Here is a 26209-nt window from a genome sequence, read left to right as displayed (position 1 = left end):
TCCATCTCCTTTTCGCAGTTCTGATCTGGCAGCAGGTAGAAGAGAGAGGCCTGCATTCTTTCTCCATGCCCTGCAGTGTAGCAGTGGAAACTGCTTCCACAGATCAGATGGTGGTTTCTCACCTGTATTCCTAAGGAAGTTGAAATTGTCCAGAGGACAAGATGCAAGAGGAAGACCAGACCAGGTGTGCAGGGTTCCAGGGACCTTGTCCCCATTTCGCTCATGCTGGTTGTGCTTTTTCACTTTCTTTATGTATTAAATTCCAGGTAAAATTTTATTTTAATGAAGGCCATATGCAAGTATATACCCCTTTGAAACTCCCCAGTATTTTGAGTTAAAGTTCTTCCTTTTTCAATAGTGTGATTCTGGGGTATAGAAATGAAACTTCCCCTTAAAATACTCTGTTGCTTAAAAATCATTTGCATGATAGACCAAGTTTAGGGGATAATATGATTTATTTAGACTCTCCATCAGTTCCTTTCTGGTTAAAGGATACCGGTCGTGGATGGTTGTTGATACAAATCTTGCTGCTTCCTCTGCTGAATTGTGGGTTCCCCTCAGTTAACATCCCTCCTCCCTTCACTACACAGAACAGTAAGTTCACAGAATGCATTAGGGAGCTCCAGCCCAAGTACCGAATCATGTTCTCAGTCAGAATTTAAAAACTTAACTCTTTATTGATGTTATTTTATGATTGTACTGATCATTTTATACATTTATATCTAACTATTGGTTCTTTTTGAGTAATTAAAATTACTCAACTTTAATAACAAATGATCCAGAAAGTTTTAGAGTTCAATTCAGACATCAGTACCTTAAGTGATTTTTAAATGGCTAATTTTATTTATTTATGTCTAGCCTAGCCAAATAACATGTGTACTATAACATTCATTAGAATCAGTTTCCATGAAACAAGTTTAAATTAACTATTCATATTAAATATTTTGTGATGACATTTTTTATTTTAGGACACTTATTTTTTGATTGGTAAAAACATAGTTGAATGAAACTATTTCAGGCTCAGACATTTTATTAATACATATAATGTTGCAGCTTTCAGAACAGAGTCCTTTTCTTACCCTACTCTACTACTATTACCCTAGTACACAGACCTAAGAATATATGGTGTCTATTGTGCAGGATGAACACTATGGTTTTTATTCCTATTAGTACCGAATACTGAAATTAGAATATTCCAGCTTAGAGATGGTTTTTTCGTTAGAAAAGTTTGTGCGGTCAATGCGAGAACTGGGACTTCCCACCTTGCTCAGCCAGGACTTCCTGCAAAACACAAACAGATACATGCAAATGAGCATGTCAAGTGTGTATAGATTAGCTAAAATGATCCCACAGTGGGAGTTTACTTCTACTAAGTAACTTTTGCATATAATGGAAAATAATATTTTTTATATTGTATACATCACATATGTATCAGAATACCAGAGTCTATTATATAATTACATATGGACAAAATAAAGTGAATACCAAATTAAATACAGTCGACTAGTGTTTTTGAAGTTATTTCACCCCTCTTAAAACATCCAAGGCCATTATTCTGTAGTTCTTGAGCTACAGAAAAGGATTAAAATATTTTTACAAAGAAGTAATAAAAATATTCTACCATTATTTTTCTTACTGCCCAGCACATGGTAGGTATGGTAGAATGGAGGGAGGAAGGGAGGATGAGAAGGGGGAAAGAATGGATGAAATAATAAAGAATGTGATTTTCCATAAACATTAAAATTAGATGAACATTTTTTTCTTATCTATTAAGAAACCATTCCTTACCATATATTAGCAAATTGGCTGCATTAAAGGGACAAGTTAAATGTTCTGAAATTGTTTTTCTGTTCATATAGTGCAATGGTTTTTCTTAACTTATTAGCAGTATCCATGTGTTTAATTTATGCATTTGGGTACTTACCCAAGATGCTTCCTACATAATTAAGGCTTATTGTAACATAGCTGACAACTCAGGCAATAGTTGGGAAGACATACAGTGGGACTGCAGGTTAAAAACATGGGGCCATTTCATACCAGTGGTGGCAGTTACCCCAGCTTTTGCAGAGATGTCCCACGACTTGCCTCATATCTCCCGGTTGTGAAACTCGTGCTGTGTAAGCTGTGCAATATCATATTAATGATCTTATGGAACCTTGAATTTAAAGCATTTTCTAGGCTAAAGTGGTCTGATTAGCTGAAAATTACTACTAGGCAAGAGAAGAATTCTAATGCTTCAAATTGCCATAGTGCTATGTAACACCCTGTCTGGTTCTTATTTGTAATAGTTTTACTGGGAAAGGTGAATTTTTCCCTTTCTTCTTTTTTGGAAGCCAACCCATGAACACAGCGGCACATGTTCTTTAATTCATTTAATTGAAATCTTAAGAAGTGAAAATTGCACATGTTGAAGAATAAAATTAGTTACCATGAAAAGGAGCTGATGACTTCAGTTTTACAAGTCAGATCTCCTTACAACCTTCTAGAAAAGAAAAGCCAGAAACAACAGAAGCTAACATTTATTGTGAACTAACTGCCCAGCACTGTGCTAGTTCTTTACGTATACTATTTCTCTTAGTTCACACATTAACCCTGTGAGTTGTGGTCCCTTATTACTCCTAGATTACTGATGAGGAAAGAGACACACAGAACAGTTAAACCACTAGTACAGGGTATTACTGTAGTTTACAGGGTGGTGATGGCAAGTGGTCGGATTCTGGATATATTTTGAAGGTGTAGTCAAAAGACTTGCTGACAGATTGTGGTGAGAAAGGGAGGGGACTAAAGGATGAGGTCAGGGTTATATGTTTGAAAAACTACCTGGATGGTGCTGTCACTGACTGAGATAGAGAGGCTGTGAGAAGAGCAGACGTGGGGAAGAGCGGAAGTTCGGTTTGGGGATGGTAAGTTTGAGGTCTCTGTTAGACAGCTAAACAAGATGTTGGCTGTGCAGTTGGATCTATGGGTCTGGCTGGAGGGGATGAAATTTGGAATTTGTTGGCAGATAAAACCGAAAGCCATAAGATTGCATGGGATCACCAAGAAAATGAATATAGATGGAAAAGGGAAGAGGTCCAAAGACTGACTGCATCTTAGATCTGCCCCATGTTAAAAGCTCAGGAAGAAGAGGAAGAACCAGCACACGGGGAGAGGAAAGCATCCAGTGAGGGAGGAGAAAAGCTGGGACAGCATCACGTCCTGAGTCCAATGAAGCCCTCTGGGAACAGGGAGGGGGGCATTGGGCGAGTCAACACTGCTGCTCGCTGGTCAGGTAAGGTGAGGACAGAGAAGTGGCCACCAGAGTTCACTGGTGGCCTTGACAGGAGCAGTTTTGGTGGATTGAAAGCCACAGTTGAACAGGCTCAAGAGAGAATGAAAAGAGAGAAAATGGAATCAGTGATGAATAGTGGGCATAGGAGCTGCAGGGGACTAATCCACCAGAGCTGATACTTCACTGTATTTAACTAGCTGAGAGCCTGACTGCCTGCCTTAGCTGGCCTTCAGCACCATCGAGAACCTCAGCAGCCAGACCTATGGCTAAGACGGAATCTATGTCCCAGTGGGGGCAGAACGGTCATGCTGTTAGGTGATTTGGCTCCATTTACACTCCGTGTGTTTGTGTGTGTCAGAGGAGGGCCACGTTGTGCTATGCCTCCCCACACGCCACCCCTGGTGCTAGGAACCATCTTGCCTGACCTGCCTGCTCACTTAGGAGTGTTCTGGTCACCAGTCACTTGGCAAGCCCTACGACCTCAGTCTTCATGTGCTGCTCCTGCAGTTGGCCCTCAACAGGCATGGCTCGGGTCTGGAGATGGCAGGACAGTTCTAAGCAAAAAAGAACTAGTCACAGATTTTCACACAAATTTAAATCTAATTACTGAGGATTGGATACACACACACAGACACACACTCACCCTTAGTGTGGAAAACAACCACAACCAGTTAATTCAATTACATACATATTTAAGTGGCACTGAATGCAAGGCATATTCTAGATGCTGGAGTTTTTTCCCTCAGTTGCTTACAATCTACTAGAAGAGTTTAGAGAATAATAAAAATAACTAATAAGGCAGGATGTTATGTGCAATGTGATTTTTATACAAAGGGGGAGAGGAATTGGGGCTAACTTCTGGTCAAGGTACTCAGGGACACCTTTGTGGTAGCAATGGCATTTGAGCTAAGTTTTAAAGAAAATACTATTGAGTTTTTCAAATCTTAGAATGGGGAATGGTAATTTGAGCATGACAGGAAACCAAGAAGCATAGGAGGACTATTGATAACATTAACCAGTTTAAAATGTAAAACTTTAACATTTTTAATTCCATTAAATGGTCAAAAAATGTCTCAAGCAGAGCCAAACCAAAGAGCAAACTGGAAACCTTATTTGCAATATTCTCACAATGTGAAAAGCACTTAAACATCAATATATAACCGTGGGAGGCAAGGAAAGGAGACAGGACGGGACAGAGGGAGAAGTTGGGCAGAGATGCGGCCTCCATTTAACCCTCAGCCAACACAGTGGAGCTCTGACTCAGGAACACCCTTCAAAGCTGTCCAGAGTTGAGGTGAGAGGGCTGGGTCTGCATATCCCCATATGAGCCAGTCCGTAGAGAGAAGCTGCCCAGAGAAGGAGGTGTGACCTTTAGTGACTCCCTTCTGCTGAGGCCATTCTGGACTGAGGGCCACGTGCCCGCAGCACCTCCAGCATCTGGGGAAGAAACCTTTCAGTCCTGAAAGGGAATCTGAGTCCACTGCACATGCTCTCACACGTGGGCAAAGGGAATGAACTGGAGATGCAAGACAAAGGAAAGGCAGTTGGTATGACGAGCTCCTAGGACAGGCTGGAAGAAACAGGACACACCTCATCTGTACAGAAGAGAAGGCAATGGGGTCAAAATAACTGGAGAGCAATTTGGATATGAAGAGGCATTCACAGGAGATGGCCTCCATTTTCTGAGTAAAATAGGAGGTAAGGTAATTTACTGATGGGAGGTGGAGGTAGTTTGAGGAATTAAAGAAAGGGTGTTAGTGACTGCCATAGGAGTTAACAAATGTTGACTGAAATGAAAGAATTCATAAAGAGTAATGAGGGCCCTGGAGATTAGACTGGATGGCCCGGGGCTGCAAACATGCCTGCCTGCCGTGCCGTGTGCTTCCTTAGAGGCCTGACCTGCAAGGGTGGTCCACGCTGGTGGAGGAAGGGGTCAATGCCTGGGCCAAAGGCTTCTCAATAGGGACAGTCCACCTGAGGGGCAGATTGAAGAATAGATGTTTCCTGGAGGGAGCAATGGAATGCAGGGTCCCCATGTGAAATGGACTTGACTTTGGCCAGCTACACAGCTGTGGTCTTATGTTTATTAGGGTGAATTGAATGAACCATTTCAGTGGGGAGCCTCTGACTGGGTATTTTTATATCATGTTTCTTGGACTGGTCAGGTCCTCCAGGGAGGACACATCCAATATCCTACCTAGAGTGCATACACCTGGCTTTGCATGTTCTGAGACTCTGGGAAGAAGGTCAAGTCCTCGACATTCAGTGTGTAACCTTCTCCGAATTCCTCTGTTTTCAGCTCCATAGCTTTTTTTCAGCTGTGACCAGTAGACCTCTCCAGGACATGAAACACCGGCTTCTGCCTGGGCGTACGGGACAGCTGCTCCCCAGTGTGGGGTGCGGGGAGGGGAACTGCTCATTAAACAGATTTTCAATCCTATTTTTAACCCCACCTTTCTATCCACTTCCATTTGCCTGCTTATTGTTGTGTGTGTGTGTGGGTCATTGTGTTAATTGGGCCATTTCTCTGCTCCCACCCACCCAAGCCTTATAATTCAGGTCTGCATTACCACTAGCTCACCTGCTTTCTAATTTCCAAAGTTTCATTGCTGTAGCTTTCTTTCCCATTCTTTGTCCTTGTGGATGTTTAAACCCTTTTTTAAAAAAATCCATTTTACTCATACTTAGGTGGAGTTTAAGAGGAAGCAGGTGCATGTATATGTTTAAAATGGTAACACCTTTAACTGAAAGTATGGCTTTATACTTTATATTTAATTCTTCAATCCATCTGAAATGTGATTGCATTTATGAAAAAAGATGTTTTAATTTTGAATGGCTAGATATTTTCACCAGCACAACTATTACCATATACTAAATCTGTGTATACATTCTATTTGGCTCCATTGGTATCTTTGGTTAATCCGTAAACTGGTTCCCAGCTGTTTTAATTATTATAGTGTTAGCCTACATTTTAATGTCCCGTAGTCCCTGCACTGCCGCCCCTGCCTCTTTAGTCTTCTGTTCCTAAATATCCTGTCTGTCCTCTACTGTCTGCTAGATTTTGGCGTAATTGTGTCCAATCCCTTCAAATCCCCTTTTGAATCTTAATTCAGAGAAATCTGATATTCTAACAAACATTTAACCTTGTCATCATTTTTCTCTAAGTCTTTATGTTCCTTATTAAAATTTTGTACTTTGCTTAATTCGGGTCCTGTATATTTCTTGATAAGTTTATACTTAGATATATTCTATTTTTCTTGCTATGTTGAGCAAGATGCTTTTTAGTCATCATGTTCTTAAACTGGCATACATGCAAACTAGTGATCTCTTACACTGCACAGATGCCTTATGGAACTGTCTTAGTTGTATGACAGTTTCTCTTTTCTTTGGGGCTCCTGGGCAAACCACTTTTTGTATTATTCCTGAATTCATCTTGCCAGTCTATTGTTATCACATTGCCAGGATAATTTCAAATTGCTCTTTATTTTAGGCTATCTAACCACATTGACTGCTTACATGTGTTTCAGAGAATTGCCACAGTAACTGTGCAGAGAAAGCAACATTAACAGCGTTCACCCAGCCAAGGGGTCAGTCAGCATGACCATAATACATCGCTCTGGCTCCAGCGTGTTTTATGTTTTATGTTTTCATTTAATAGACTCAAGAAATATTAAATGGATGGTTGGATGGATGGGTGAATTATTGGGTTTTCCAAAAAGTCTGTTTAGTTTTTTCCATAAAATAAAAGACATATTTTCTAATTTTCATCAATAACTTTACTGATTTGGATATTGAGTATGTCAGCTCTCTCCCACTATTGGCTTCTAGTGGGTAGAGGCCAGGGGAGCTGCTAAACATCTTCCATGCACAAGACAGCCCCACAGCAAAGAATTATTTGACCAAAATGTCAAAAGTACCAAGAAACTTTGTAATCACTTTTAACACATTTGATCACTCACAGCTTCTTCTCCATACACTGCACAAATCTTTTTTTTGCATTTCAGTGTGTTTTTATCTGTCTGGAAACAATAAAAGATAGTAGGCTGAAAATGTTGTGTTTCTTCTATCTTCAATATTAAAATGGCTTCACAAAAATTCACCAATTTTGATACGTTTAAGTGCACACTGATATGACAGCTGTCACAATAAAATCTAACAGTTGTTTCAACTGAAGTTAAAGACAGCTAAGTGCTACTAGAGCCATCATATGAAAAAAAACGTTATGGAGTTTTTGACCAACCTAATGTATTTTCTTAAAAGAGACTGAAGTCTAGCATTTATGCTGTAAATCTGAATTCACTTTGTATGCATATATCTTTCAAGTATTTTTACTTAAGAAACTTGATCCACTGTTAAACTTTAAAAAAAATAAGAAAGTTCAACTAATAAAAATGAAAGAATAAGAATGTAAATTAGAAAATTCTATTGACAGATATCATGTTACCTGATAACCCTTTAATATATTTTAAATGTCTAACATAGAGATTTTGAAAATTAAATCAGTTTGTATTAACTCTATTTTATTCCCTTACCAAAATCATATTGTCTTTTCCAATTATACAGTAATAATATAAGAAGGAATTTCATTATGGATACATTCATTACATGTTTGACAAAGATTCTACACAGCTTTCAAAAAAAATTTTTTTATGGAATGCTAAACGACAATGATCTTGCACGTATTACTTTTAAGTATTCTTCAGGCCATCTCTGCATTAAAGAAATGAGTAAGGCACAGAGTTGATAAATGTTAAATGACCAAGGAAAAATCTGTGTGTAATGAATTAACTGGGCTGTGTTTTTCTGTTTCTGTTCAGGCAGTCACCAACTATATTGGTCCCCTCGGCATCCCCACAGCATTCGAATCCTTTGGTACAGATGGCCCCCATTTAGCTATCAAGTACGTAAGTGCCACGCACTTATGGCCTTGGCAGCCAGCAACTAGGCCAGCTGCGGCCTTCTGAAACGCACGTGGTTGCTGCCCTCCCAGAGGCCCTTCTCAGACTCCCCGGTATCCGAAGAGGGCCCGCCCTCAACCTGTTGTGTGCGTCATGGAAGTTATCACATTCTGTAATTGCTATGTTTATGTATGCACTGTGTGCCCACTCCACATTAGAGTAAAGTTCCAAGAGGGCAGGGTTAGAGCCTTATTCATTATTTATCCCCAACATCTATCACTACACTAAGGGATAGTAGGCACTCAATAAATAAATACTGAATGAATGAATCTGTCACCTGCCTGCCTTCCCTGAGTGTGACCTTTCAACTCTTATTTCACCTCATATGAAACAAAACTCTTCTGGGTTTTTTTTTACACTCTTTGAAAAGGTAAAGAAATAGCTGCTCTTATTACAGAAAATTTTCTACACATGACAATCTCCTATGAAATAACACAAGTAATGACTATATTCGTCCCCTTACAGGAAGTTGGAGGCCTATCCATCATCTGACCTCACACCTGAATATAGGCATATGGACCAAGTTTACACATAGAATCTGTTTATTTATTTTTGTCAGTCCCCAAATTTTACTGTGTTTCTTGCGACTGTGAGTTTACTTATTATATTAACAAGCATGGTCAGGGTGGGTATTACAACACCAGAGGGGGGCCAAGTCCATCCTGTAAACCTAGTCATGTGACATGCTGGCAGCTCAGTCAAGTGCATTACACGGTTGTTTATATATGTTCAGACATATTGTGATTATCAAATAAAAAGCCTTAGACACTTTTCTTACTATCCCAAAGAGGTACAAATACATACTATTATATTTGTTGTGTTAACTCAGGATTTTAAACTGAAAAAAAAAAAAGAATCCTTTCTTCCAACATAATCTTACACGAAAGCTTAATACTTACAGTGAAGTGCTTCTCTGAAGCACGGGGATGGTGGGAGGGGCAGCACAGCACTTTCCCCAGCTGCAGCCGGAGCCCCTCCGGGGAATCCCAAAGGCTCTGAAGAGCTCAGCTGGAAAACTGCCCTATTAACCCATCACTGAGCAAGGCTACTGGGGAGTGGAACACACGGAGAATCCACCATATGTAGAAGTGGAAATCAACACAGAACTGTCTTTTCTATAATTTAAGTCAGTTAGTGTTTCCTACAAAATGTAGTAGGCTCCTCAGGCGATATAAAATATTCCATTGAACTAATATCCTTCTCTGAAACAAAGAGGTGAAATTAAAGCACTAGAAAGCCACTATTAATAATTCATAGCAGTTCTATTTCCTGGGACTGAAGTGGGGCAGCATAAATCCTGTCAGATATCTCTGCAGCACCAGTATAAAATGTAGAGCATAGCAAGAAAGCAGACAGTAGAAAAAGACATTTAATGAATTAAAAGCTAACGTGGTGCATGCTGGACAATATTGAGTTGCCTGCCCATATCAAGCTTTCAAACTAGCATTAATAATGGAAGAGTTGTATGTAATATTTTTGCTATTCTCCTTTCTTTAGCAAGTTTCCTTATTCACTTACATGTGGACAAATAATACCATACACTTTTTTATCAAGATAAGCATTTTTATGGTATTTGAATATAATGTCTAAATTTTCTGTCAGATGTATAGCCCATGACTAATGAAGAGTTCAATGATTATCAAGGGTGATCCAGGACTTGCATATCAAACCGAAGAGCAGATTCCTCATCTTGAAGATGGGGATACTAATGCTCACCTCACTGAGTTATTGAAAGGGTTAAAGAGAATGTATGTAAAGTGCGCTTAATGTGCCTGACACACAGAGTAGGTCCTGGAGATCAGTTATTACAGTGTTCTCTGCCTTTACCTCAGTTGGTGAGCAATCTGTTTTTGCAAGATCTGTGACCTGTGAAGTTACACACTTGTAGTGCAATTCCACTAGTGACACTTCCTGGTCTTGGCAGAGCAACTTCTCAGCTGCAGTGGGGAATGGTATGCCATTGACCTCAGCTGGGAGAGAGTCTGGAAGAGCTACCCCCGGATTCTGAGACCCAGCCAGCCGAATCAAAGGGCCTGGGAGCAGAGAAGGCAGAAGTGAGCCCAGGACTGAAGCCTCTAGCTCCTCTGCCACCCCTGTTTCCAGATCAGCAAAGTGACAGATACAATCTTCTTTATGCTTTGTTTACAAAGGGGAAAGAAATCAGATGCTGGCACAGTGGTAATGTAAGTGGACTCTGGGATCATTCAGCTTGGATGTGTATCTAGCTACCACTTCTTAACTGGTCATCCTGGGCAAGTTTCTTAAACTCAGTGTCTTATCTGTAAAACGGAGGGATGCTGCCCATCTCCTGGAGTTGTTATGAAGGTTAAATGAGATCATCTGTGTAAAGTGTTTAATACTGTCTAGGAAATAGTAAACAATCATTTTTTGCTATTGTATCAGTCAGGGTGCAGGTAATGAAAACCACCCCAGCTATTTTAAAATGGAATTTAACATAGGGAATTAGGTCCTTACAAACTCAGTGGAATGGCTGGAAGAAGAGATTTATATTGGGCCTCTTGGAGCAACTCTGTAGAATTGGCTGCTAATGTATCAAATGTGAAAACTGTGATTCTCATGCAAATAAGACCTGTGTCAAAGATTTTAATTCAATGCATTAACTACTAAGGGAACCTAGAGGACATTATGTCTGGTTCAGAGGAGAATTTAGATATACACACGCACACTTGTATGCATGCATTATACACATACAATCAGGAATGCTAAACTCAACTTGCTAATAGATGCAGTACATCCACACAGAATCTGAAAATTCCTGAAAGTCCCACTAGACAATACTCAGAAATTCCCTGAAGGATACCCTGTAATCTCTATTTGCAAGCCTTAGACAATTTTTTTTCTGATAGGTCCATTAGGGAACTGCTGGGAATCAGGAGGCTGCCACCCAAATCACTGCATTTATGAACACAGTACCCTAACTGCACTCCGGGCATCAAGAAGCCCCCACCCAAATTGTTGGCTCCAGAGCCACGTAATGTCTGCCAGACCCCCGTGCCAGCCAAATGGATGACTCAGGTGCTGCTGCTTCTCTCCCCACCTCAGTTCCAAATTTCACAGGAGGACTTCTGAGTGATGAAGCCTAAACCATATTTGAAACTCTAGCTGCAAGAGAATCGGGAAAAGAGTTCTCTAGCTCTCCAGAGTCTGCAGTGAAGAAAAGATAGCAGGAAGAGCTTGGAACAGGGGTTGAGCAAGACAATATGCCTTGTCTACCACCACTATTATTCACTTAAAAGAACTTCTTGAAATTCTACACTACACTATACAGAAGATTAGAAATGTTTTTTGCTGGTGTACATCATAACGACTCTTTTATGGACTCTGTCAGATCTTGAATTCTTTTCAGCCCCAGAACAGAAATCCCAAGGAACACCAACCTTGAAGGATCAGGCAGGAAAGCAGAAGCAGACAGGGGACAGGTGGAAAGAGTGATCAGAGGACAGGGAGATGACCACAAAGTATGGTGTTAGAAAAACTAAGGGCCCGGAGTATTTTAAGGAGAGAGCAGTCAACTTCCAAATGCTGCTGAGCTCCAAGTACAACATGAACTGACAAGTGCATTGGGGACCTGAGCAGGATCAGCTTCAGTGAAGTGGGGAGGGTGGAAGCCAGATGAGAATGATCTCAGGAGCGAGGGGGAAGTGAGTGAATGGAGACAGATGGAGATGGAAAGAACAGATCAATCTCTTTAGCTGTCTGACTGTGGAGGAGAGGAGAGACACTAAGCAGCTTTATGTCTTTAAGGTTCTGTTCTTGGCAAGCCACGCCTGCCTTGATTCTGAATCCAATGCCTTCCAGCATTTATGAGCACCTTGTCTCACAAGAACAATATTTGAGAAAGATTGCTTTAAGGACACATAGTCTAAGATGTTTTCTATTCCAGATACGTTAAAATGTGCTCCTACATGAAGCCAAATGAAAAGGAGTTGGCCAGACTCCCCTGTATTTTCCACCCCTCACTCTGACCCCTTCCACCTGCTCCCAAAATGCTCATGAGGAAATTGAGTTTTTGGGGTGAGGCCATTAGCAGATAGTTTAGAGCCAAAGTGTGACCCACCCTGAACAGAGGTCATTATTTTAGACTTTGTTAAAAGCCCTGTTCCTAGCTCTATTTTATCTCCCACCCTTGTTGTTGCTATTTTAATCCTTTTTCACTTTTCAGTTACCCTCTCCCATCACAGTTTTACATGTCCTTGTACATCACTTTAAATTCTGTTGGCAACAAAGAGAGATATAAACACACGAAGCGTGAGGTTATTTTTTTCCTCCTTGCTGATTCTGTTTCTTTGATTTTATAATGGAAATTATTAGGAGGAGGGGTAGGAATATATTTATGGAGTTCTGCTTTACAACAGACTTTCCTAGACACTTTTTCCATTAAAGTGAGGCATGCATTGTTCTGATGTTGTACAAACATGTATTTTCAGGCTGCCATTCTGTTTACAGCTTTGAACCTTGGGGCTGAAAGCTCTCTGCTGCAGCCCTTGGGCGAGAGCTGTTTCAGGCTGGACCACTCTCAGAGGAGCAACACTGGGGGCTCCAGCTACCACGGACTGTGCTGACAGAGGGCCTCGTGCAGCACCTTCCTGAAGCTGCTGGGGAGCCCAGGCCGGCTGGGCTAGTCTAGTGGAAGCCCCGCAGACAGCTGCATGCACGGGCTTTAAAGACAAATTCATAAGGCATCTCTCTCTGACAACCACTTTGAAAATAATTTGTGCAGAATTAAATAAAAAAATAGTTTGAAGGCAGAATGGAGAGGTAGCTAATGACACAAGGACCACTAGAAAAAAGATTCACTAGGTGGAAATTCAGAAAAAAATTTTTAATGTGTCTAAGACTGTTGGGCTGTGTTTTAAAGGGACCATCTGTGACAGAGCATATCATACTACATGTTGATAACTCTGCAGAGGGGAGCTTTCAGCCTTTAAACATCTGACAAGAATTCAGAATAGTGAAACTCTTCTTCCTGGGTGTGTCTCACAGTTAGGAAAATGGCTTATCTTTTCAACTGCTGGGTTTTTGTTTTTTTTGAAAATTAGTTTTAGATTCTCATTTCTCCTAGGGAGGGTGTTTTACCTTTAAATTCAAGTATGACTCAGTTCACAGGGTGGCTCCTGACAGGAGTGATGGGAGGTGAGAATGCTGTTGTAATGTTTCCGTTCCTAAGTGGTCATCTGCAACTGGTACTTGAATATTATCCTCTGAATATGTGTTCGGTATTAGTGTGTTAAATGCTCATAAATTTCAGTCTGTTATACAAATAGAGATTCAGAAAATACCCATTTCCTATCAAAATGTCTTTCTTTCTGTACTCATAAAAATACATGTCAGCTCATTTCCTTCTTTTCTAAAAGTGAAGAACAAAATAGAAGGTGAAGAAACAAGTGTGTATCTTTCTAATGTTAATGATGTGTTTGGAGGTGGTTAAAAAAGTTATTGCTAAACCCCAATGAACATGTTTCTGCCTAAAGTTTGAAAACAAAAATTGAGGGTACTGTTGTTACCCTAATAACAAAAATTTAAATAGTGTGTGCTTATTGATTGACTTAAAACTATTGTATTTCTCATAAAGAAATTTAATTTAGTAACAGCTTGATGAATCTCAGGCAAATAAAAAGATATCATCGCCCCGGCTGGCGTAGCTCAGTGGATTGAGTGCGGGCTGCAAACCAAAGTCTCGCAGGTTCGATTCCCAGTCAGGGTACATGCCTGGGTTGCAGGCCATGACCCCCAGCAACCGCAAATTGATGTTTCTCTCTCTCTCTATCTCCTTCCCTTCCCTCTCTAAAAATAAATAAATAAAATATTTTTTTAAAAAAAGATATCATCCATATATTCAAGCTGCCTATCTAGTGGGAGGTGACAAATGAAAGAGGGATGGATTAGAGGCTGAAAGGAGAAGGGAAAAAAAAGACTTAATTGAAGAGGTTGAGAGACATGTAATGATCCACTCTAAGAAAGATTATTCATAATTGTAATATTGCATTCTAAGATAGGCTCAATTTCTCTGACACCAATAAAATGACCAGAGAAAGTGTAGTCACCAGAATCAAAATGCAATTTAATTAATTATATTACATCTCCCTCTTTTGAATTGAAAGCTACTTCTATAATAGATAGATGGGGCCATGTTTAGTTTTCCAAATGACTTTCAGAAGAGGATGCTCAAACTAGGCTTACAAACCTGAACTCACTGGAGTGGTATGTTTGCGTTTGAATAGAATTAAAAGTCTTCCCTGACCAGTGTCACTCAGTGGGTTGGGCGGCGTCCAGCAGACCTAAGGGTGGCCGGTTCATTTCCTGGTCCAAGACACATTCCTGGGTTCCTGGCCAGGTCCCCAGTTGGGGGTGTGCGAGAAGCAACCAACAGATGTTTCCCTCATACATCAATGTTTCTCTCCCTTTCTTTCTCCCTCCCTTCCCCTCTCTCTTAAGTAAATAAAAATATTTTTTAAAAAGTCTGAGGTCTCAGAAGTTACAGTGATGAAGTTAAAGCCAGGAGGTGGGTCCTACTGTGAAAGAAACTGAACTCCCTGACATTGGTTCTAGAAAGTGCTGTTTGGACCTGGGAATCAGCTGGATGAGGACTAATGTTTGGGAGCCTCTGCTAATTACACACTATTTCCTGCCTCAGCTAAACTTGCGTCAAAGAAAAAAAGAAACTAGCAGCTTCCTGTAGAAGTCCTATGAGGCATCATTACACTGGTGGTCTTCAGTGGTCTAGGAAATTGATCTTAAAAGCTTTCTATGCAATGATCAAGTTTAGGGGAACAAATGCATGGTAACCAAATTCATAGGAGATCAATATATAAAATGGAATACCATTTACATTGGGCACTATACTTGTCAAGTACAGCATCTATCTGTTTACACAAGAACATTCCAACTGAGGAAGGGTACTGAGAGGGAGTTGCATTAGATTGCTCTTTCCCCAGCCTATGCATATTTGGCCTAGGAGATAGGTAATGATAGTAACTTCTGCCCTAGAAAACAAGGTAGAAGAAGTGGTAATATGGATTGCCTCTTTACAAACTCTACACTAACCACTGTTTTTCATTTAACACATCATTACGTCAGACAGGTCAATGAGGATATGTTTTTGTTTTGTTTTGCTTTGTTTCGCAGTTGCTTTGTTCCTGTCCTGTCTCTGGTCACCTGGATTATACTGAAACACACTGCAGTCTGTTCTCGTTTCTAGGGCAAAGGCACGGTAAAGCCTATCACTAATTGTACCATATTACAACCCACATCTTAAGGAAGTGTGCTTTGAAAGAGGTTACTTTATTTGCTTCAATTTTGTAAGGAAACACTTCTGATATCTTCCCTAGATTAGGAAAAGGTGAAGGAACTTAACCCCTTTCTAACTAGTGGCCACAGGAGGAGTAGGCGACTTCAAAAATGCCCCATTCAAGACGGCACAGTAGGTAAATGCTGTGTTCACCTCCTCCCGTGACCACATCAACATTACAATGAAATTACAGAACAAACATCATTGAGAACCACCTGAAGACCAGCTGAACTAAAAGTCATATAGCTAAAAATATAAAGAAGAAGCCACATTGAGACTGTTAGGAGAGGCAGGGACACAGAATGGGCAGATTCCCACAGTGTGGTGTATAAAAATTAGGAGGAATATCTCCACTCCTGAGGTTCCCATTTAAGAGTAAGGGGTCCCAGCCACAATAGGCTCCTCAGCCTGGGACATAGTGCCAGGAAGAGGAGTTGACACATTTGGCTGTGAAAGCCAGCAGACAGATTGTGTCTGAGTGAGATGGAGGACTTCTGGAGTCCTTTGCAGCCTCTTCAGGGGACCATGCATGGACTTGCTCACTCACACCCTCCCTAAGCTCCAGTGAAGGGACAGCAGCTTGAAAGTACCAGAGACACATGGGAAAGAATTAAATTGACTATGTTCAGGGTGAGTGCTGAAGGGGCAAGGGTCGGGGCACTCTCTTTGGGATAGAAGCACTGGCAGGCACAATTGCTCCTTTGTTGAGCCTGCCCCCATCCCCAACACACACAGCCAGCAGGTGCAGAGGGCCACCAAATCTGTGCTCTCCATTAACCTAACACCATTTACCCTGTCCTGGTGATTCCTTGAGATCCCTCCCCAACCAATTCTCACTCTCTGCCAAACTCAATCTAGCAGCTTTTCTACACAATTAGCCTGCCTTGGCTCATGAGGTGGACTTTCCTAAAGTCTCTTAAAGGCTCACAAACCCCAAACAAGCAGTGGCTGGTGCTGATGAGCCTTGTACCTCTTGCTAGGTGGCCTCAAGACTGTCACAAACAGCAAATGGCCTCAGCTTGCATTGTAATTTCCATCAGGTGGTCCCAAGCCTGACATAAGTGGTCACCAGTCTTGGCTTCGGACATAGTATCAACTAAGCCGCCACAGCCTGGCACAAGTAGCAGTTCACATCATGGTGCTCACCAAGGGTCCAAGCTAAGCACAAGTGGCAACCAACTGCAGATCACTTTGTATTCAATAGCTCTTACTAGGTGGTACCAAGCTGGGCAAAAACTATAGCCATTTGTCCTATACTAGATCCCCTTCCAAGAGGCTCCAGAGCCAGTACACAGGATGGTTGACTTCAAAACACACCAGAGTACCAACCATCTTCACAAATGACACACAAATTATTCAGCTGGCACCAGAGCCCCACTAAAGCAACTTCTCCTCCGTAAGGTCAGCCCAAACACAACAGCTCATCTACTGTGGTCACAGACAGCTCTCACAGCCAGTCTGCCTGAGGGTCGATCCCACCCACTGACATGTCAACAGCAACCAAGGATCAACTACAACAGGAAGGCACACAACCCACACAGGGACACTCCTGGAGCACCTGGCTCAGGTGACCAGAGAGACTGTGCCACAGGGACCCACAGAACACCTACTCTATAAGGCCACTCTGCCAAGAGTGGGAGACAGAGAAGAGCAACCTGATACATAAAAACAAACAAAGGGAGGCTGCCAAAATGAGGAGATAAAAAAACATGTCCCAAATGAAAGAAGAGGACAAATCTCCAAAACAGAACTAAACAAAATGGAGTCAAGCAATCTACCAGATATGGAGTTCAAAACACTGGTTGTAAGGATGCTCAATGAAATTAGGAGAAGAATAGATGAACTCAGATCTTCAACAACAAAAAAAGAAAAACCATAAAAAATGAAGTATACAATAACTGAAATGAGAAATACATTAAGGGAAACAACAACAGATTAGATAAAGCAGAGGATCCATTCAGCAATCTGAAAGACAAGTTAGCAGGAAACAGTCAACCATAACAAAAAAAGAAAAAATAATTTAAAAAAATGAGGATAGCAGCCCTGGCTGGCATAGCTCAGTGGATTGAGTGTGGGCTGCAAATCAAAGTGTCACAGGTTCGATTCCCAGTCAGGGTACATGCCTGGGTTACAGGCCATGACCCCCAGCAACCGCACATTGATGTTTCTCTCTCTCTCTCTCTCTCTCTATCTCCCGTCCTTCCCTCTGTAAAAATAAATAAATAAAATTAAAAAAAAGAGATTTCAGTCATTAAAAAAATGAGGATAGCTTAAAGGACGTAAGTACAATAATGGAACAGAACAGAGAGGCCAGAAACAAATCCATGCCTATATGCTCAATTACTCTATGACAAAGGGATGAAGAATATATAATGGGGTAAAAACAGACTCTTGAATAAGTGGTATTGGGGAAACTGGACAGATACATGCCAAAAAAAAAAAAAACCAACCAAAACCCAAATGGACAACTTTCTATGTTGTCCCCAAAATGGACAACCCCATATACAAAAATAAAATCAAACTGGATTAAAAATTAAACATAAAAGTGAAAACATAAAGCTTCTAGAGGAAATTACAGGTAGTAAATTCTTTGACATTGCTCTTACTAATTTTTTTATGTATCTTCTTGGCCATGGGAAATAAGAAAAATAAACAAATGGGACTGTATATAACTAAAAAGTTTTGTACAGTGAAGGAAACCACCAACAAAATTAAAAAATAACCTACCAAATGGCAGAATATATTCATCAACAATACATCCAATAAATGGTTAATAGCCAAAAAATATAAGGAACTCATACAAAAATAACAAACAATCAGATTAAAAAATGGGCAGATGACATGAACAGGCATTTTTCCAAAGAGGCCATACAGATGGCCAATACACTAATCATCAGAAAAGATGCTCAACATCACAAATCATCAGAATAATGCAAATCAAAACCACAATGAGATATCACCTCACACCTGTTGGAATGGCTATCATGAATAAATCAACAAACAAGTGTTAGTGAGGATGTGGAAAAAAGGAAACCCTTGTACACTGTTGGTGGGTTTGTAAATTGGTGCAGCCACTATGAAGAACAGTATGGAGGTTCCTCAAAAACTTAAAAATAGAGCTATCATATGACTCAGCAATGACATAGATGAAATTCTACCTCTGGGTATTTATCTGAAAAAATCCAAAACACCAATTTGAAAAGATATGGCAACAACTTAAGTGTCCATCTAAAGATGAATGAATAAAGAAGATATGGTATACATATATACACACACAACAGAATATCATTCAGCCATAAAGAAGAATGAAATCTGGCCATTTGCAATAACATAGATGGACCTAGAGGGCGTTATGCTAAGTAAAATAAGTCAGACACAAGAACACAAAAACCATATGATTTCACTTTTATGTGGAATTTAAGCAACAAAATAAATGAACAGATGAAATAGAAAAAGACTCATAGATACAAAGAACAAAGTGATGATTGCCAGTTAGGAAGGGGGTTGGGGAAATGGTGAAAAAGCCAAAGGGATTAAGAAGTACAAATTGCCCATTCTAAATATAGTTATGGGAGCCCTTGCTGGGTAGCTCAGTTGGTTATGACATCATCCTGATACACCAAGGTTGTGGGTTCCATCCCTGGTCAGGGCACATACAAGAAGCAACCAATGAATGCATAAGTAAGTGTGGAACAACCAATTGATGTTTCTCTCTCTCTCTCTCCTCCCACCTCTAAAAATCAATAATTAAAAAAAAAAGTAAATAAAAATAGTCATGGGGATGTAAAGTACCACATAGGGGGTGCAGTTAATATTGTAATAACTATGTATGGTGTCAGTTGGGTACTAGACTTATCAGGATGATCACTATTTAAGTCATATAAGTGTCTAATCACCTAAAACTAATATGATGTCTGCTGTAGTTGAAAAAAAATTTAAAGAGTATATATAAAAAAGAAAAGATGGTCACCAGTCTGGCTTTCTTATCCACCAAATGCTCACTCCCAGTGGCCTCCCTGGGAGTGACTAGCTCAGTTGGCTAATCACTTGAAGGCAAGTCAAATGATTTGGTCTGTTAATAAGGAAGTAAGTATTTACTCAGTGCTTTTTCTTAAACATTTCTAGGGATATACTGGGGGCAAGGGGAGGCGTGTGACCTAAACTAAGACCAAATGAGGCAGAACTGTGCTCCCGCTCAGAATTAATTTCTGAAAATGCCAGTACTGATTCTTAGCTCTCTTGTCATGCCAGATGGTTGAGTTTGCTGGTCACTTATTGTTTTAGTTGTTTTATTTAAAGCCCCTGACCACCCCCACCCCTAACAGACATGGGAGTTGTATTCTCTGATGGATTTGGAAAACTTGGATATTCTTCTGTGGTCTTTCATAAGAGATTTTTATGTACTATTTAAATCAAGCTTTTGAAGCAAAAATACTCAAATTAACATACACTTCATTTTCAAGAGAACTGGGGTCTCCTAGGTAATGAATTATAAATAAAACCAATAAAATGAAGAGCAACAGTCACTTCAGCTCTGTGTGGGACATAGGATATAAATAAGTCAATGTATAAATGAAAATAAACAGTAATTAAGCTTGCAAATGATGTTGGTTGTTTTTGTTACAACTCATTCATTCTAAAGAAGACAACGATTAGATGATGGGGTATAATTACTGTTTTTATAACTCTTTCTTGTTCAAACAAATTTCATTGAATTTGTACAATGGGAAAAAAGTGGAAATTGGTAAAATATTTTCTATAAACATCCAAGTTCTATGTTACTTCAATCTGTATTTAATTCCTTAGAAAATGACCCCACAATCAAGATCTTCCTGGTTCTCTCACCGGGAGTTACAACACTTTCTTTTACAAGAACGTGGTTTTGATTTTGGCTTTTTAATTTTACTTCATAATACCAGGGCCTAGAATTAACTTCCACATTACAAAAAAAAAAAAAATGAGCACAAAAACTCTAGCTCTGGTGATTTCTGTCACATGATATCTTTGCTCCTCTAATTCCATGAAGATGCAGAGCCTTAACCAACTGAAGTCTCATCTAGGCCCTGACATCAGCCTGTCCTCACATTTCCGGGGAGTCCTTAGGCTGATAACTTGCACCTCTCAGCCTGTTGATCGAGACACTGGTATTCACACAACATCCACTGACAGTGCCTAGTACTTGTGCACCCTTGACTTACTTTGTCCATGGCATTTAATTTGATAGACTAAATTAAATAAGTTATTTAAATATGATCCAGCAATCCCATTTATGGGCATTTCTCCAAGAGGACTGAAATCAAGATCTCGAAGAGATTCCTGCCCTGTCATGTTCACTGCGGCACCATTCGCAGTAGTCAAGATAGGGAAACGATCCAAATGTCTCCTGATAGGTGAACAGATGAAGGGAATGTGGTGGACTGCTGGTTGTCAGAAACTGGAGGAAAAGGGAAATGAAGGGTTGCTGGTTAACTGGTGTAAAGTTTGCTGAGCAACATGAACACGTTCTAGACACCCGTCGTACAACGTAGTGCTTATGCAGTAGTCCCACCTCACCCACGGTATTGCTTTATTTGGTTTCAGTTACTGGGGTTTCAGTTACTCTGGGTCAGCTGTGGCCTGAAAATATTAAACAAAAAAATCCAGAAATAAGCAATTCATAAACTTTAAGTTGCACACTGTTCTGAGTAGCGTGATGAAATCTTGCTCCATCTCGCCCAGGACGTAATGACCCCGCTGTCCAGCACAGACATGCACTCCATACCCTCTCTGCCAGTGAGTCACTTCGTGCCACCTCAGTCATCAAACCACCTGTCATTCTTTCATGGTGCTCGTGTTTAAGTAACTCCTTATTTTACTTAGTAATGGCTACAAAACTCAAGGTTAGTGACACTGGCGATTGAATATGCTAAAGAGAAACCATAAAGTACCCCCTTTAAACAAAAAGGTTAAAGTTCTTGACAATACAAAAAAATCTTATATGGTGATATATGGTAATAACAAATCTTCAATCCATTAATGTCCAATAATTAAGGACTGGTTAAATAAGTTACCATGTTTCCATATGAAGGAACAATAGATAACCAGTAAAATTATGAAGATTAATTTTTACTAATATATAAGTGTTTCTAATAAGGTGTTAAGTTTTTAAAGAGCAAGTTACAAAACAAGATTCTCCTGTGACCTCACTTTTGTAAGAAGATACATATATGTGTATGTATATATATGTGTGTGTGTGTGTATATATACATATATATAGAGAGAGAGAGAGAGAAATATTTGAAAGCTATGCATCAAAGTGGCAATAGGGGTTGTCTCTTGAAATGTGGGTAGTTTTCCTTGTTTCCTCTTCTCTTTGCTGTTTTCAAATGTCTCCAACAAATATGTGTGAGATTTAAATGAGTAAAAAATTATGAAATTGTTTGAGGAAATGCCTAAGGGAACAAAAACAAATGTTCTCCTTTTTCGTTTCAGTTTGAAATAATGATTGAAACATAAAGAGAAATATAAAATTTGACTTCTGTGATCAAATTCATTACAATGAATGCCAAAATTTTATTAACAACATCTTGCTGGGAGGTAAAGCCATCTGGAAGTAAATACTATCTAGTATTTTATCAATATCATCAAGCATTTTCAGTGGGTTTTGTAACTCCAATCTGGTAATGCAAGGAGTGATTTTTACCCTGTGTATAAGGTTTATATATTGAAAACCCTTAGACGAACATATCATGTGCAATTAACAAAGGAGAATGGTGGCCAAAATACCTGAACTAAGAACATTTAAGACACCAGGCATGTTGAGTGGGAGACTCCTGTGGATTACAGTGGGTTACTGGGGCTGGGGCTGGATGGTGAAGAACCTCACACAATTGCTTAGGATTTGGACTTTCTCTGTAAAGACACAGACCAAGCCATATTTCAGAATGAAAATTCAAGGTGCCCATGAAGGATAGATTAGAAGGAATAAAAATTAAAAACAGAGTATATTTATATTTGGGGCATTTATAATAATAATTTCTTCAAAGAAATTTTTCCTAACAAGGAAGAAAGGGTGAATGTTTAAGTTTTAGCTTCAATTTTATTCCAAAAAAAAGATATATATGATATATACACATAAAACCCATATCAACTATGTAAACTGCTATAGTATATACAATATAGTTAGGGATATATTTAATGTTGCATTGTATTATTTAACTAAATATTAACTTACAAAAATTATATTAAATTAGAACTTATTTTGTCCTTAACAAATACAGAAATCCATTTGGTAAATCAAGCAGAGCTTAGATATTCATTATAAAACCATACAGACTGACATTCCCAATTCACCTAAATGAGATTCACTTAATATGTTAGATTCTATAAATCTGCTTACCATAGTTTGCCATGCATAAAGCATACTTTTTGCCCAAGTGTTTGAGGAAAAAATAAGGATGCACATTATACACGAGTAGTACCTGAAATACCCTGTGTCTGTTCTTGTGTTTTGTAATTATTTATCACATAAAACTTCTTATACCATAATATATTAAAAAATGAATGCTAAAATTCCTTTATAATACAAAAACAAGTATGTAAGTATAAATAAATATACAATTGAATTAAAAATTAAAATGAAAGTATTATTTCCTGAAAGTTTGGGCCAAAAACATGGGTGTGCAATGTACACGGGAGCGCATCATATACAGCAAAATATGGTCGTCATTCCTTAGAGCTTAATATTCCTTAGAAAGGGGACTGTCAAATTCAAGGCTGATTTGCACTGAAAGCTATTGGTTTCTCCCTGTGACAGTCTTGGGAAGCACGTTCTGGGGTTGCAGAAATAAAGCCCTAGAGGATTTCCCTATTCCTATCTTATTCCAAGGCTTTGGGGAAAATGTTAAAAAATGGTTTTCTTTCTTAATCAGACACCAGAAGCTAGTAATAGTTAAGCAGTTACTAGTTAAGCAGTACTAGTATCCTTTCAAGATTAAAAGCTATTCATACTTACGAGATTTTCACCCCTGTCAAACAGACCCTCAGAGCTAGTCCCTGCTTTCCTATGGCTGGGAGTGGCAGAGCGAGATACATGACCGATAAGGAGATTCCAGCAGTCAGATGTTCTTGGACTTAGTTCATTGGTCTGGCTCACTTTTAGAGAATAGAGTTGAACTTACACAATTTAAGGGCTTATATAAATTTAACATTAATAAATACAGAAGAGTAGCTCAGTACAGTCATCCAGTAGAGCTGGAACATTTGAACTCAGGGTCAAAATAAACTTTGTTGGAGCATTTACTAAGACCGAGGTTATTTAGGCGAGGAAGTGTTTTCTTCTTTCATATCCTACCTTGCACAGAACTTTAAAATAACATTAGGAAGCCCGAAACATGATCTACAGAATTCAGAACCATCTCAGTTCTATACATTTTTTTGCAGACTAAAATAACACTGAGGATGTAAAAATTATCCACACTAAGAATAACCAAAATTTAATTAACATGTTTTCCTTTTCCTGTTCTGAGACAATAAAGCTAACTGTTATCACAAAGTGGTTTAAAAAATTGGAAGTCAGGACATTATGTGACTTGACTGCCTGTTTCCTGGATTGAAACTGACCGCAGATACGGGATTCAGTTGAAGGCGGGTAATGCACCACTGGTGGCCCTCCCCGCAGCAGCAGGAAACATCCTGCGTTGTGTCCGTCTCAGAGACACAGGTTTTGGTTCATGTAATGTTTTTGTTTCCTGCAAATGCTGTGGCTCACAAAAACAGTGTGGGTCCTTATGGCGTCCCCTATCCAAGCTGCCTTTACATAAACATTATAAGTTTAAGTAATTTTCAACAATAAAAAAGAGCAATGTTTAACTTCTCCCCAGATTTTTCTTTCAGTTTCAGAAAATGGTAGTTTTATAATTTCAATATGATGCTGGTCTTTCTGAAACTCAGACAAAACCACACCGGTGTATGCTGCAAATTCCTGTTTTTATTGCAAAAATAACCTTTGTCAACTGTTGGCAGTGCAGGTCTTTCCTTCCGCCCCACCTTGGCTGGGGATGGTGGAAGGGGCAAGACAGTTGCTGGGGTGTCTGCTCGAACGTCTTCAGGCAGAAAGATTTAGAAATGTTAACTAAAGACTTCAGTGAGATTTGAAGTTTAAAATCAGTAATTACACAATCCACAGATTCTATGCCTCCTGAGGGCATGTACCTTCATTTGGATTATTTTTGGCATAAAAAGAGAGCACTATTAAATAATGCACAAGTAACTGTATTATATCTTCTAAAACATTGTGTGTTTAAATTATAGACAGGAACATAAGATTTAGTAGTTCTCTACTGCATGCCCAAATAGAGACATTAAGGCATGTACCCCATTGTTTATCACTTATTCAAAATTCAGTTTGGACAGGGTCTAGTTTTATTAGATTTGAATAGTCAGTTTTGTCCTTTGTTGCTGTAACAGCAGCACAAAGACAAAAATAGCCCAAACAGCTTTATTAGACCCAGCTCTCACCTTGATCCTCTCTAGGCTTCCTGCTTTCCTAACCTCAATTTTTTGTTCTTTTGAGATGAGAACAAGGTGACCCTTGCTTGCTAACCATCTTGTGAAGAGGCTCTTGACAAATGCAGTCTTTGTAAAAGGCTCCACAGTTGAAATGCGAACCCATGAGGTTTTAGGCTCCCCACTCCCACAGGTGCTTGTGTTCTAGCATTGAAAATCTGTTATGCTGTGGCTAGGTGGCACAGTTGGTTGGAGCATTGTCCCATGCACCAAAAGGTTGCAGGTCCGACCCCCAGTCAGGGCACATACCTAGGTTGCAGGTTTGATTTCCAGTTGGAGTACATACTGGAGGCAACTGATCAACGTTTCTCTCTCACATTGATGTTTCTCTCTCACTGCCTTTCTCTCTAAAATCAATGGAAATACAAGAGGGGAACCTCCAAAAAATGGAATTATCTTCTAAAGGACAGGCCCCTTTGTAGGACAGGCTTCCCCGACTAGGTGAGTGTTCTAGGAACCCAGCTGGATCAGTGTACCAGCTGGCATTATTGTGAGAGGCTGCATTTCGGCTTCAGTGGGTTTTTTTTTGACTCATTCAAAGTGTTTGCTCAGTTTATGAGGGGTGATTTACAAGTGCACCTGCCCACACCACACTGAGTGTTCAGCAGTTTTTGATCCATGCCTCACCAGCCCTATTCACCTGATTTCACCCCAAGGGACTTTTTTCTTATTTTGCCCAATGAAAAAAAGTCCTCATAGGGAAACGCTGTGTTGTTGTGGAAGAAACAAAAAAACAACAGAAGCACTAAAAGACATCAACATTGATGAGTTAAAAAACTGTTTGGAGCAGTGGGCAAAAATGTCTCGATAGGTGTATTGTATCAAATGGAGAGTACTTTGAAGGTGACTGAAGTTTAAACATGTAAGAATAAATACACACTTTTTTTTAAAGATTTTATTTATTTATTTTAGGGAAGGGAGGGAGATAGAGATAGAGAGAGAGAGAGAGAGAGAGAGAGAGAGAGAAACATCAATGTGCGGTTGCTGGGGGTTATAGCCTGCAACCCAGGAATGTACCCTGGCTGGGAGTCGAACCTGGGACACTTTGGTTCCCAGCCCGTGCTCAATCCACTGAGCTACGCCAGCCAGGGCCAAATACACACATTTTTATAAATAAATTCCATT

At 39.7% G+C, this 26209-nt stretch overlaps 1 protein-coding gene across 2 annotated transcripts in view; it reads right to left on the bottom strand.

Annotated features, from left to right (window-relative positions):
* Positions 1-436: 436 nt before the first annotated feature.
* Positions 437-26209, bottom strand: part of ACYP2 (acylphosphatase 2) — a 210449-nt gene continuing 184676 nt past the window's right edge. For both annotated transcript variants that reach the window (XM_036027955.1, XM_028516147.2), the window contains one exon: positions 437-1281. In XM_036027955.1, the coding sequence (XP_035883848.1) occupies positions 1167-1281 (115 nt within the window). In that variant the 3' untranslated portion in view covers positions 437-1166. The remainder of the gene's footprint in view (positions 1282-26209) is intronic.

This window comes from Phyllostomus discolor, chromosome 6 (genome assembly GCF_004126475.2).
Source record: "Phyllostomus discolor isolate MPI-MPIP mPhyDis1 chromosome 6, mPhyDis1.pri.v3, whole genome shotgun sequence".
In the NCBI taxonomy this organism is placed as follows: Eukaryota; Metazoa; Chordata; class Mammalia; order Chiroptera; family Phyllostomidae; genus Phyllostomus; species Phyllostomus discolor.
Note: the sequence above shows the minus strand (reverse complement) of the source record. Positions and strands in the feature narration are given on the sequence as shown.